We start from the raw sequence: 14,663 nt of genomic DNA on the forward strand, positions 1-14,663 counted from the left end.
CTGCCATTTCAAGTGGCTTTTCCTACCACTGAGTTGCTTGGGGGAAGCAGATAAAAGATGATGGAGCAGCACTTCCCTGGCAAGGGGACAGCAAGCTGGCTTGCAGCTACATGTTACCAGCATCACTCTTTGTTTCTTCCATTTTGGACCTGCCCTGTTCCCTACTCTGCCTTTCACAAGAGCATCCCAGAGCACTTCCAAAGGAAATTGATGAATTCAGGCACCGAATCCCTTCAGTGACATTCAAGGTTTTATATGCATGAAAACAGAGGCTCTGAGAGGGGAAGGGACTTTGTTGTGCAGGAGGGAGACAGCAAACTCCTGGAGTTTCATGATCCAGAGCTTTTTGGGTCCCATCCCAGTGCATGGCAGTAGAATGTCCTGAAAGGAAAAGGATCCTGCACTATCTCCTCTCATAAAAAGTCCTCTTTGCTCTGAGATCTCAAAAGCTTCTCTGACAGCAGGACAGTGGCCTTGGAGCTAAAACCATTCCAGTGACCAGAAGTAAGGAAGAACAACATGTCCTGGTGACAGTCTAGGACACAAACTGGCATAAAACCAAATATAATTGGAAGAAACCCCACAAAACCAAAACCAGGTTGAAGTTTACTTTGGGGAAATGTAGTTGCTTCTGAGGGGAAAGTGGATCACCTGGGGTCCAGGCTGAGGCAGGCAAGTGGGAAAAAATGGAAATAAACAGCCCAGGGAAGTAGCCAGAGAAGGTCATGGGATTTTCTTTTAACACACAGAGCTTGTATGGAAGTCAAACACTGTGTAAGGAGATGGAGAACAGTGGAAAACCAAGAAGCCCAGGGCACTAAAGGACCCTCTCACCAGCCATTTGAGCGGGCAAGGGTCGCTCTCCTGGTCCTTTGCAGGCAATTTCAAATGGCTCTGGAGAGTGCAAGTGACCTGGCCCACAGCAAACAGGGGCTTGCCACAGCAGTTTTGGCCCAGCAGTTTTTCAGGTTTTGCCTGGCTGAGCAGAAAGGGTGCAGTGACCCACTCTCCTTGTGTAGTGGGTTGTGTCTATTGGCTGGTTGTGAGGTGCTTGCCTTTTTTTTTCTTTCTTTCTTCTTTCTGCCTTTTTTTTTTTTCCTAGCAATGGTTTACAAATGATGAAAAGCCATTGCTGCTGCTGCTGCTGCCAGCAGGAGTGTACTAACTCAAAGAGAACCCCCCAGGAAGGATGCAGCTGTCCAGGCCCCTGGCTGCAGGGAGGGTCTGAGCCTGGTGTTAATATCAGAGGTTAGTGCAAAAGACACCTGCATGTGGTGTGAGCAGGTGAATGATCTGCTCTGTCTGGTGACAGAGCTTAAGGAAGAAGTGGAAAGGCTGAGGAGCATTAGGGAGAGTGAAAAAGAAATAAACTGGTGGAGTTACACCCATCCAACCCTGAGAGAAGCTCAGCAGGAACCAGAGGAGCCCTGCCCATCTTGTGAGCAGGCAGAAGGAGGATACCTAAGAGACAGTGGGGAATGGAAATGGGTCTCTGCTGGGGAGGTAATAAAATTCTGTCCTCACCCCCATCACCTACCCAGGTGCCTGACCCCAGGCTCCAGAGGGTCAGGCAGATGACACTAAAGAAAAAATTCTGTCTAGAGAGTGTCCCAGTTGCACTTGGTCTCTCAAACAGATCACAGCCTCAAGTATTAAGAAGAAAGGTAGTGGTAGTAGGTGACTCCCTTCTAAGGGGAACTGAGGGCCCTCTAGATTGACCAGATCCATTCCACAGGGAAGTGTGCTACCTCCCTGGAGTCCAGGTACTGGATATCACCAGGAGATTCCCTAATGATGAAGAATTAGGGAATTTAGTTCCCTAAATGAACTTGATCTGTTCACCACTGTCTGGGATACAGTGACCGTGAAATAATCAAGTTCTCAATATTTGGTGAAACAAGGAGGGGAATCAACAAAACTTCAACACTGGACTTCTGGAGGGCAGACTTTGGCCTGTTCAAGAGACTGATTTGGAGAATGCCCTTAAAAACAAAGGGGTCCAGGAAGAATGGAGATACTTCAAGAAAGAAGTCTTGAAGACACAGGAACAAACTGTCCCTGTGTGCTGAAAGACAAGCTGATGGGGAAGACAACCAGCCTGGATGGGCAAGGAGCTCTTGAAGAACTAAGGGAAAAAAAGAGGGTGTATCACCTTTGGAAAGAGGGGCTAGCAACTCAGGAATTGTTTAAGAATGTTGGTCATGTAGGAAGAAGATTAGAGAGGCAAAAGCCCAATCAGAACTTGAGGAAATCCAGTCATTGTAACCAACCTTTCCTTCCCAAAATGCCATCCTTGGTTGGAGTTTAAATGGAACTGGAATGCTGAGTGCTGAGCTCCTGAAGCCCAGGGACACACACCCCAGTGCCAGGCATGGGTTACTTGGCCTAAACCATTCCAAAGCACCAACACCCCCCTGAGGCCACACATCAGTTTTAGTCTTGGGCCATGTATCTCACTGAAATGTATCTTTCAAACCAACCTCCTCTTCTCTTCATTCTCATCTTCCTCAGTAGGAAAAGCCTTCCACTGGAAGTGGGCTGTGATGTTACTCCTGTTTTCAATGAACAGGGTTCTGTGGCTTGACATGGTGATGAAGGTCTTGCCAGCCTCCACGGAATTTGTGCTCAACCCAATGTTGACATCTACAGCTTCTCCGTAGAGCTTTGTGTGGATTCTTTCTTCACCTGGAACAAAGCAAAGGGGAGTCTTTGCTCAGCTCACTGGCTGATGGAAGCACAAGGAACAGAGCAAACCACAGGGCACAGAAGAAGGTGTCACAGCTTTTAGCTGTGTTAGCAATTCTGTGGATCAGTCCATTTGTCACATCCTGACAGCTCTGTGTGTAGAGCGTGGGGATGTCCTGGGCAGCTCCTTAAACACCTTATTTCTGAGTGTGTTTGTGGAGATTTGGCCCCAAGGTGACGGTATGGGCAGGGAGATTTGTCAGATGTGCTCTGGTGACTCACTCAGAGCAGCCCTGTTCAGCCCTGCCTTGCCCAGGGTCTCCCCAGGCATCCCAGGAGACTCCTGTCTCTTCTGATCCCTTGGATCCCTTGTTGCTGACCAGCAAATATGCCTGGGGGCAGGTGGGCAGCAAAAGGAGGCCCAGAGGAACAAGTGAAGTGACAGCCCACAGCAGGAGGGGACACAGGTGAGGAAACACAACCAGCCTGGCTCTGCAATATGACAAACCACTACAAAATGAACAACATGAAAATCATCATCATTTCCCTTTCCAAACCCACAGCCACAACAGTCTTGAAATATTTTATATTGTTCTGATCTCAAAAACCAAGCATTTCAAATTAAATAAAAAAGGGACAAAGGAAAGATTAATAAGTACAGAGCAGCTTCTTTATGAAGACTGAATGGGATTCCTCAGTCTAGAAATCAAATGGGAGATAGATGTGAGAGGTTTGCAACAGCGTGAACAGCCTGGGAAATGGGGATGACGAAAACTTTGTCTTGACTTGTCACTGACCAGGAACTCGAGGGCCTGAAACCGTTATTAGACAGAAACTACATTTATGTGTAGAGGGCAACATAGAAAAAGGGTCTGTGACAAGCCAGTGGAGAAGCAGCATATGGGACAGAGGTGTGCAAGAAATCCATTGCATTGGAGAGAGTCTGATGGAAACCTCACACCTCTCATACAGCATTGTCCAGGAATCAAATAAAACTTCACCCAGGCATAGCCACATCGTAGTGGAGAATTAGGGTTCCTCCTTCCTCCACTCAGCAACTCCCAGCAGAACAGGAGTCCAAAAATCCCCTGTTAGAGGGGGTTTTATCAACTCCCCAAACACCAAGGAGTTCTCAGTTTGCTTTGGGGTAAATCTGGAACAGAGAGGCACCTCTAGAGGGAATGCAGGGGATGGGACAGCAGGGAGCCATGTGGAGAACTGTCCTGTGCCCTGCAGGGCCCAGCACTCACCTGTGTTGCAGCTCAGGAGGCTGCAATGGTCCCCGTTGGTCAGCGGGTGAAATGTCACTGTCACCTGCATGGTGTCACCAGCACCCAGAGTTCCTGCGGTCGGCACCACGGAGAAAGGACTGCAACACAAAGAGAGGGATCAGGGCTGGGGGGACACCTGGCCAGGAGATTCCTGCTGCACTGCAGCTCCCTTGGGCAAGCAGGGAGCAAACCAAGCACAGGCAGCAGAGGACAGAACAGACAGGCTCAGAAACAGCCACTGAGCCACTGCTGAGGAGATCCAGCCCTCACAAGATCCTGGGGGATAAAATTACTTCATGTCCCCCATACTCTGCATCCAGCTCTCTGCAATGAGGCTCAAGGGTCCCACTGCCAGCAATCCCATCAGAGAATGGTTTGTGAAGAGCACAGAGAGGGTTCAGAGCTATCTGCATGCAGAACTTGACACTGACTGCCTCAGGAATTTCTCTTTTCCTGCTGCCTATAAACCTCATGAGATGCAAATGTTGAGGCACTACCTGTCCTGTGAAATTACAGCCTAGGAATCAGACAGGGAGAAGGAACTTTTCCTTGAAGACCAAGGCATAATTACTGTTGAATTTGCAGTGTAGTTCTTTGGTTTATTTTACCTTGAAAACATCCCCATTTAGCCTAAAAAGGGCACATTTTATCAGCATTTCAATGAAAGCTGCTCTAAGAAAAGGAGCAGTCAAAACTCTAAAAGAGTGCAGATTGTGGGAGGATGGATTGTAAGAGAATAGAGATAGTGCAGGAGGCAATCTCACCCCTGAGGAGTTGCAGCTGTACTAATTACCAAAGAGTAAGAACAGCCTTGCCCTTAATAGGTCACTGCTGTGTCCAGTAAGGATGGTGCAATAAGGATGGGTGTTATAAAAGAGTGGATTAGCTGGTGGAGAGGAGAGTTGGAGTTTTTCAGCTGTGCTGTGAAGAGTAAGGGTCAGGTAGTTGTGTAGGGACAGTAAGGGTTAGTATGTGCTGTGAGGGACAGGAAGGAGTCAGCTGGCCATGAGGAAGAAAGAGAAAAGGAGTCAGTGTTGTGAGGAGCTGCCCGTGAGAACTCACAGAGAGAAGGTATGAAAGTTTTACAGGGGCATGATAAACTGACAGAGTCAGTTCCCATCTGCCATCAACTGGTGCCAAGCACCAACACCAGCAGCAGATTAGAGCAATACAGTGACATGGAAACAAGACCCAAAAGGAGGATGCCATTTACAGTCTGAGGGATCCAATCCCAGCTAAATGAAGCACCATGAGCAGGAGCACATCAAGGAAGCAGAACAGAAGGTTTCTGTGTGTTTACCAGCAATGTAGTCTGGGACTCTGGGCTGTCATGCAGGCTGGTAATTGTTTGCTTGGCCCAGCAGAGAAACTCTGTGCAATGTGTTGGAAATAATTATGCAGATGTGTTGCTGCACTTTGGATTTAACAGGAGCAATGAGGATTGGCCACCAGGTAAAGAGCTCTTGCCTGACAAGCACAAGACTGTGCTTTGATGCTCAGGGGAAATGTGCTTGTGCCCAGCAGCTGCTGGGCTTTGTGCTCTTCTACAGCCCTGGCCTTGGTGCTTTGCTGCTGGTCAATCTGTCACTAAAAGTGTCTTCTGGGGAGTTTGGTGATGAATGCATCACACACAAAAACAAAGAGAGCATCTGGCAAGCTGAACTTTGTTCATGTCAGCAGTGACAGCTGATGAACTTGCTTCAGGTTCTGCTCATTCAGGACCTCTTGCTGCAGTGATGGGCTGAGCTGTTCCCATTCCCACTGGTGAGACCATCACTGGCTGATGGAGAAGCCTTGGGCCAGCAATGTTCATGTGCTGGGCGTGAGACTTTGGAGGGAGGGGAGGAAAGACAAGGCCCCAGCAGCCCCAGAGCCAGATCAGTGCACGGGCTCCTGCATCTGCCCCAGGGGCTGATGCCAGCACTGCTGCAGGTCCCTGCTGGGGCTTGGGGGGATCAGGGCCTGCTGGGGGCAAGGCACAGCATTCTTCTCTTAGTCTTCTGCCAGAAATTTCATCAGAACAGAGAAGCTGCCACTTAGGGGAATCCCTGGCCAGGCTTCAGCACTACCTTCCATTCCATTCCCTTCCCACTGCTGCTCCATGTTATATGTTCCCATGCTCCTGCCCTCAGATGGCAGGATGGGAATAACATTTCTGGGGGTGACTTCAGGGGTTGCCTGAGAAAGAAGGTATCTTCATATTTTCAAATTATCAGGAGAAGAGGATCCAGCCAAGTCCAGGACTCAGTTGTCAGGACTGAAAAACTGAATGCAAATCAGCCCCTGCATCTCCTGCATCCCTCACCAGACTCCTCTGTTCCTGCTGTAGCAGGACTTAACTGAACTTAACTCCTCTGAATTTCAGCCAACATCACTAAGCTGTTCCCTGAGCCCACAGATAGAAGAGCTGTGAAGGAGACATCCCTGACACTGTAAGAACCAAATGAAAGCGACTGCCAAGAGATGGGGCCAGCAAGCTAAATTTTGGCCTTTTATCTGATAATTGTGAGCTGTTCCTTAAGATAGTTCTCATCCTCTTAGATCCATCCTCTCAATGAATCACTACTGCACTTGACAGGCAGAAAAGATAAGGGATGGAGGGGGTTTTAATAGGCTGTTTTCTTCTGCTTTTTAACTAGGTCCATTGGTATGTTTGTTTCCTTGTGTGGCATCTAAAGACAGGTCCAGATCTCCCAATGGCACCTTGCAATCCCCAGACACTGGTCTTACTTTGAGCAGTGTGTGTGCTCAGATGATTTCCAGAGGTCCCCTCCAGCAAAAGATATACTTTTATCTTCTAAATCAGCCCAATTGCTTTTCACATAGTCACTAAATGTCTCCTATTTCCTATACACCTGTGCATGTACCTATGGGCATGTGGTACATTGAGAGGCATTAGAGGAGCTCGACCATCATCAAAGTTCCCAATGAAGAGTTCATGATCTTTTGGCAAACATTTAACACAAAACAAAAACAAAAAACAGCAGAAACACAGGAACTTCGGAGTATTTAAAAAGAAATCTCAATGAAAGGGGCACAACCTTATTCAGAGATTTAAATCATCTGTTTGAAATCTTAAACTGTCTCTCAAAGGTTCATCATGGAACAGAAGAGGTGACTGATGCCCTCAGCTGACAAGGGTAATCAGATCAGCTTTAAGTAACAGGAACTGCACTGGCTGCCTGCAGCACAGCTCATTTGGGCATCTCATGAGAGGACCACTGGAAGGCCCCATGCCTGTGGTGTCCCAGAGAATGGCTCTCTTTGGCTGACAGTGCTGAGGAAGCATTTCAGAAGCTGCTGGTGCTCAGCAGGGTGCAAGCCAGCTACCAACATGTTCCAGCAGCCTCCAGGAAATCTGGGACAGAGAAAGTTCAAAGGCCACTGAAAGCAAGAGCAGATGCCATCCATGCTGCTCACTTCCAGCCAGGCTGCAGGGCAGCAGCTGCAATGCTCTGGCTCCTTTTGCTGCTCCTTCCCAACTCTGCTATCACCCAAAGGTGTTTTGCACAAGGACAGATGAGCTGCCTCACCTCTGGGTGCTCAGCTGGTAATGAGCTTCCAGGTTACCAGTGTTGCAGATCAGCAGAGTCTTCTGGGTGCTGACCTTGACTGGACACTCTGAGAAGTCCAGCTGGGCAGGGAGGTCCAGCACAACTCGGGCACCAGTGGCCCGAACTGGCACAACTATCCTTTCCCTGGCAGTGACGCAGATGAACTCGTGGCAATAATCCTGCAGGAAAAGAGCACAGGACATGTAGTGCCATCCCCATGGCAGAAGAAAAACCATTTCCTATAACCCTTCAAGGGCATCAACTTACCTACTGCACCCTAAAATGAACACTAAGTTCTACTAATATGTCACATTTTAAAGACACCAGTGCACTTTGCAAAGCCTGTCTCTGTGGCATTAAGCTCCCGTGTCACTTGGGTCATACGGAGAACTACCCTAGGCCACCATAATTTTTACTCTAAACTTTAATGATGTTAAATAGTTCCTAAGTCCCTTCTAAGGAACATGGAGCAAGGGAACACAGGACATTGCTCTTTAGGTTTCTCTATTCTCACTGTCTGAGAATAGGACAAAGTGTTAAACTGACTCTAAGCAGCAAAAGGAAGATGAGAAAATAGCTGCACCCAAAGAGATCCTGCACCTCTGGCCTGGTGCAGAAACATCAGTTGGCTCAGAACTCCCCTCTAACTTTGCCTCTCCAACAAGTCAGGAGAAGAACAGTGCTAAGAGGCTGCAGGATGCTGTTGGAAAGGGCCTCTCTTTGTTTCCCTGCAAGGCTTCCTCCCTTCCATGCCATGTCCTAAACCCTTCCGTATGAACAAGTCTCCAGATGCCAGCAGTGAGATCAGACTTGCCAGGGCCTCAGCACTGCTGTGCAAACCTCCCCACAAAAGCACCTTTGGCACGGAATGGGTGCCAGCTGACAGAGCAAGCACAGTGACAGGCATGAAGACAGAGCCCCAGCAGTGTCACTGCCACAGGCTCTGGGCTCACAGCTCTGCCTGCAGCTTGTACCTGGCCCTGCAGCTGTGCCATGGTCACCTGTGCTCTGGGACAGCACAGCTGCAAGGCTGCAGAACAGAGGGGCTGAAAAAGCACCATCTTTGCTCCAGCCCAGGTGAGGCAGGGAAGCTGTTGGCAGTCAGGAAGGAGGAAAGCTCCCTGACCTCTTTGTTCCTCTGCTGTTTTCCATAATAATGAAACCCCTTCCACTGGACCTAGAGATGGCTGAACATCTATCAACAGCCCTCTGTCCTTTTCATCCTGTTCCCTGTGCATCTTCCCCTGGCAATGCTCAGGGATGTGCAGGGAGGGGAAGCAGAGCCTGTCACGCCTGGCTGCAGTGCCTGCCAGCAGTGCCAAGGTGTGACTGGCTGCTGCAGGCTGCCTGCCCAGGGCCTGGAGCCCAGCTCACAGCATGCAATGGGCTGGAGCAGAGTGCAGGGAGAACAATGGCTGTGGAGATCATTGTGTGTTTTGGCTCCTGCAGCCTCACCTTGCTCTCGTCGGGGGTGAAGCGGACGTGCACAGGGACGGTGGCGCCCGGCAGCACGACACGGTACGCGTCGTTGGAGCCCATGAGCTGGAAGTAAGGGGAGCTCTCCATGGAGATCTTCACCACCTGAGGAAACTGCAGCAAAGACACCAAATGATGATTTTGCCACTTGTGGAAACAGGACCAGAGGAGACCTGTCCGTGCCCTGCTGACATCCCTCCCTGGCCCCTTTCCCAAAGCACTTTCAGCTGTGCAGGCACAGGCACATCATTCACAAGGCTGAGCTTGAATCCCTCCTGTCTGGCTCCAGCATTGTGGCCAGGGCCAGTAGGGCAGTGCCTGCTGGGAAGGAAGGGCCCAGCAGCTCAGCACCAGCAGGATGGAGACAGAGCACCTGAACCAAGTCATCTGCATATTCAACAAGGCCAAAAAACCTGGGGGCTTCTGCCTGCACACAGCTATGCAGTTGTGTTCCAGAGGGGGAATGTGCTACCTGAAAGCAAACCAGCACATTATCCTGGGGGATGGAAGAAATTCCCTTCTAGCAGATCAGGTTTGGGTAGGGACCTTGTGGGGATACAGTCAGGCAGGCAGAGCAGCAAGAGAGGAGACTAAACACTGTGGCCTTACTGGGAATAAAATCAAATCTGAAAAGCAAAAGAAGGAACACAGCAAGACCATCCCTAAAACAAGGAGATGACAAAGAGAATTTAAATGGGCAGTAAAGCAGCAAGGAGGAATCATAAAACCATGAAAGCAATCAGCTTGCCAAAAGTGACAGAAACACAGATAGGCTGTGCCTATTGACTCTGGGCTTCAAAGGCATTTTCTGCCTGGAGAAACATGACCAGCACTGACTGACAGTGTGGTTCCAAGTATTAAAGCCAATCTTGGCTCTCCAGGGCTTCTTGCTGCCTGTGCAGGCAAGCTGGGCTGCTGGGCATTCCTGCCTGCAGCCAGCAGGCCAGGTGCTGCCCTCTGGGATTCACAGACACAGCACACATGCATTTTCTAGCACACAGATATCATCAACCCCTGAGCACCAAAATGCTTTCCAAAAGTCTAAACCAGATGATTTGGCCTCCCTCCTGTCCCTTCCCACCAGCCCACTCTTGGCACAAGCCTCACTTGAAAAAATGTTTCCCTGACTGAAATTCAAATGGTCTCAGTTGTCCTCTTTACAGTGGAACACAACTGCTGACCTTTTTCAACCTTTTCCCTCTCAGCTCTCTTGGGAAACTCCAAAACAATCACAATTATTTCATGTGAAGGTGGAAACCTCCAGGAGCACATGGCTTTGGATGTGCTGTGGTTCTCCAAAGGGAAAGCAGAGCACCGTGTTGCTTTTGGAAAAGCTGAGCAGAGCCGGATGAAGCTGAGCAGGAGCCTGAAGTGGCACCTAAAGGCCTCTCACTGCTTCTGCTCCATCAGTCTGATTGCAGGGCTCTTTCAGAACACGGTTCCTGCAGTGCCAATGTCATTAATGAGAAGTGATTCCAGCATAAAGTGCAGAAGGCTCAGCCCCTGAGCTGACTGTGAGCTGCACAAAGGGAGCCAAACTGGCTGAGAGAGGCAGAGATTCCTGCCAGGAGCCAAGATTAACCAAGGAGACACAGGGTGTGGTATAGACTCAAGGCAAAGCATGAGAGCAGGTAAGAACTGTACAGCCCTCAACATTCTTATCAATGCAGAGCTTTCAAGAGCAGGAAACTCCTTTGGCATAGATACCATCAATGCATGGCCAAAAGCAGGGGACAATTCCCAGCACAGGAAGATTTCCATCATCTTGCAGAACAAAGGTGCTGAGGCATTTTCTTCTGCATGTGCTGCAGCAGATAACTTGCTTTGCTGTACACTGGGGGAATGACAGCACTCTCCTCTTCCAGCACAGTGTTAAAGCTCTGGGTGCCAGCACTTACCTTATCCTTATTCATGATAGACAGCGCCATCTCATAAACCTCATAAGCGACGATGTTCTGAAATACCAGCTCTGGTGGGGAAACCTGAAACGAGCTCTGTTTCTGGGCAGCTAACGACAGCTGGAGAGGAGAGAGAGCAGGGAGAGCTTCAGCTGCTGGGAGGAAGGTTCATGAAGGATCCCTTCCACTGATCCCCAGTGAAGTACAGACTCTGGGTGAGCACGTCTGCCCAGCCCACACTGGGCAAACAGTGGCTCACCCACCTCTGCTCTGAGCTGATTCAGAGCTGCTGGGCCACACAGAGCAGGCTCAAGCCAAGCTGCTCTTTTGGCATGGATTCCTCCAGGTTTCTTTCTCCAGAATGCCAGGCAGCACTTATTTTAGGCACAGCCCTGCGCCCATGTGGTCACAGAGCTCTGGGGCACTGATTGAGCACTCCTGGAGTAAGTAAAACCCATGAATTTGCAGGAGACTCCATGGGAAACAATTTTGGTTCGTCCTTTACTCTGAGACAGGGAAACCGAGGCCCACACAACTGCAAATACCTTTTTTGCTCTAGAACTTAGACATCAGTAAGAAGAATACAGTACTAGACTAGGAGGTGTGAGAGATGAGGTGACATTTGGCTGAAGCCAAAAGGTTATGAAGCAAAAGAATGGAATTTGTTGGTTCTGTGTGTTGTTTGTGGTTTGGATTTGTTCAGGTTGGTTTGTTGAGTGTCGCAGTGAGAGGGACGGGGTTGAAGACCTGACCAAAAGGAAGGAGGACGAGAGGGGAGGGGACAGAAAAGTTGGTGGTCAGTAGAGAATGGAAGCTCCTGAGTACCCATCCAATGGCAAAGGGCACAGGGGCCGCCCCAGACGGGTACAAAGGGGATACAAAGATTGCCATTTTCTCGGAGGGTGTGTGTGTGTGCTTGGCTCTCGGGGAGGGAGACACGCCCGGCTCAGCTGAATCGTTACTAATAAACCATTTTCTTTTGCTTCGATGATTTTGTCCCCTTTCATTGTACTTAAAAATTAGTGCGTTTCAAACAGAGGGAAAGGCAAAAATAAAAAGACAAGTGAGGTGAATGCTGAATGAGGACAAGGTTCAGTTATTTTCTCAGTGACTTGGGTAAAAGTAGAGTTGCTATCTCCTTTTTCCATGTGTTTTAAATGGGTGCTTTCTAGTAATTATTGCTATCTTATTTAATGCCATTGTAGAGGCACATCTGGAATGATGAGGCAACAACAGCAAATGCTTCTGGAGCAGAGACATTGCTTGGAGAAAACTCTGCCCTGCTTTGTCTGCCTTCTCCAGCCACACTGCTGTCACTGCAGAGACGCAAGCAGGTCTCCTCTGTGACTTCCCAGCAGACACATTCTGCTGAAGGGAGTGGCTGCAGCACACTGTCCCTTAGCTGTGCCCTTCCCTGAGGTGTTCCCAAGGCCCCTCTCCAGGACAATCCTTAACCTGGATTGTGTTCTGTGTCTCTTGCTGCCAATTTCCTGCTCAACAGCCCACCTCGTTCACCTACCCCTTTGGACTGTGCTTTCTACTGAGCCAGTCCTGCCAGAAAAGCAGCTTTAAACACAACTCTAAGTAGGCACTGATCCAGATAAAGCACATCCATTCCCTTCTGCCCAGGGCCAGTCCCCTGTACATCTGGCAGCCTGCAAAATCCAATACCCCGTCCAGGTCCCAGCACATTGTTCCAACTCAAATATTAATGCAATTAATTCATTTTGTTAAATCTGAAGTAATTCCTGCAGGTCCTCGGCCTTCAAAGGCCAACGCTGGCACTCTGGAGGGAATCCCATGACCCCAAGCATTTAATGGTGACCACACCAAAGCAAGAGGTGGCTCCTTCAGCAGGAGAATGGCACATGGCAATGTTGTGCCTTTGTGTCTCCAGCCTTCCCCCTGTTAGCAATGGCAGCTACGCTCCAGCACACCCCAGCAGCTTCAGCTGAGGTTATTTGTGCTGCTTAGTGCAGATCAGGACTCCCAGTCCACCACTCCCAGCAGTTTGCAATGACAGCAGGACCTGGACACTGAGGTATTTTGCTGGAGGCAAGCCTGTCACAAGCACACACCCTCTTCAAACTTCCTGTTAAACAGAAAGGAAAAGAGCAGGAAAAGGCTACCTTTCGACGAGTCTCACTCCTGTCTAGAAACGGGCCAATTCTGGGCAGAATATTCTTCCCAGGGCTGGCCTCCGTCTTCGTGCTGAGAAACTTCTCCCTCAGGAACTTAGAGGGAAGCAGCTGAAAGGCAAAAATAAACCAGCTAGAGCCTCAGAGATGTGCTTGTTCAGAAAGACTTTTCTTGAACAAGTGGCACTGATGAATAATTTGTGATCACAGCCACTAGCACAGTTCTGGAAGCCCTGGAAGTCTCCTGCTGAAATACTTAGTATCAGTCAATTAATAAGACAGAGTGGAATACACATACTTCCAGCCACATGGCTGTGTCCCATGAGCTTCTCTGTGACTGGATGGGACATGGTTGGGGATTCTGCTCTTTGGGCATTTGTTTCCTCTTATGTTTCATTGGATTGAGGCAGTGACCTTTCCAGAGAATGGGGAGGAGCTCTCAGAGCTGCCTGAACTCCAGCCCTGCACAACACTCAGAACTCACAGCAAGGAGATATCGCTGCTGGCTGAGTCCAAGAGATGCAAGAAAACAAAGTTGTACCTAGAGTGAGGTGCACAGGAATGTGTCCAGGTTTTAGTTCTCCCTGTTAATTGTTTTCTCTGTCTGGGCTGACAGAGCCCTCGAGAGAAGAAAACAGAGGGATGTCCTTGGCAGAGCCTCAGCAGTGGGGCATCTTCAGTCAAGTGAGCTGCAGACAGCAAGGGACCTTTGTGGCCCTGGCCCCAGTGCTGCCTGCAGGGCTGCATCTGTGCCCACCCAGCAGCTGGGAGAGAACAGCTGCTTTGGAAGCTCTTCCAGCTGGGACCAGCCGTGGCTCTCAAGGCTTGGGGCAGAGTTTGAGCTTTCCCCCTCACATGCCCAGGTGCCCAAGGGCAGCTTGGTCAGAGCAGCACAGGTGAGTGCCCAGCCTGACAGAAGGAATTGCTGTGGCAAAGGGAAAGGGACAGAACACATGCTGAGGGCTTCAGCTGTACATTGGTTTCACTTGGCTCTGCTGGCACAGCCAGGCAAGGCACTGAGCTGTCCCTGACACATCCCACAGTGTTCCCTACTGCACCAGGACAGCTCCAGCAGCAGGAGCACGGCACAAAGGGCTGGGGAGGGGCTCTGCAGCTCACAGCACTGCTGGACAACAGGGGCAGGGAGAGCAGGGACACCAGCAGAGTTTCCAGTGGGTACTTACAGTAAAAGATTTCAGCATTTCCCGGGACAAAAGACGAGGTGTTGGTGTCTTTGGCAACCCAGACTCCATTTTAAAGGGATGATGTCGCAGATGAGCGACAATGCCTCAACAAAACTGTAAAGAGCAACAATGGAACTCTGAAAATCCAGAACCCAATTCATGGCAGATTCAAGGCATATACTGGTGCTAAAAATTTTATATTATTTGAAAGTAGTTGAGTGCTTGTTTGGCATAAGTAGCTAATGTTTTTAGGCCTCTAGTTGGACTTTATTTGACCTACCTGGCTACTTTGTGCAATTCAAAGATGGATCATACTGAAACCTGGAGCTAAATAGCTGAACATTAATAATAGTTTGAACAGAGAAAGCTGTAGCTTAAATATTACTTAAAAATAGCTTGAGTGGACCTCCTCTTCTTTAGGCTAAATGACCCCTGCTCTCTCAGCTGCTCCTCACAG

The 14,663-nt window shown here is 49.3% G+C and overlaps 1 protein-coding gene across 1 annotated transcript in view; it reads right to left on the reverse strand.

The window, feature by feature from the left end:
• The window catches only part of LOC118691410 (hydrocephalus-inducing protein homolog), a 74,395-nt gene that overhangs the window by 55,425 nt on the left and 4,307 nt on the right, over nucleotides 1-14,663 (reverse strand). The window contains exons 3-8 of the mRNA XM_054516180.1: nucleotides 10,885-11,004; nucleotides 8,966-9,100; nucleotides 7,490-7,689; nucleotides 3,957-4,054; nucleotides 3,701-3,723; nucleotides 2,481-2,707 (exon numbers count right to left, since the gene is read on the reverse strand). Of these exons, the coding sequence (XP_054372155.1) occupies nucleotides 2,481-2,707; nucleotides 3,701-3,723; nucleotides 3,957-4,054; nucleotides 7,490-7,689; nucleotides 8,966-9,100; nucleotides 10,885-11,004 (803 nt within the window). The remainder of the gene's footprint in view (nucleotides 1-2,480; nucleotides 2,708-3,700; nucleotides 3,724-3,956; nucleotides 4,055-7,489; nucleotides 7,690-8,965; nucleotides 9,101-10,884; nucleotides 11,005-14,663) is intronic.

The sequence above is a fragment of the Molothrus ater genome, chromosome 12 (assembly GCF_012460135.2).
Source record: "Molothrus ater isolate BHLD 08-10-18 breed brown headed cowbird chromosome 12, BPBGC_Mater_1.1, whole genome shotgun sequence".
Classification (NCBI taxonomy): domain Eukaryota; kingdom Metazoa; phylum Chordata; class Aves; order Passeriformes; family Icteridae; genus Molothrus; species Molothrus ater.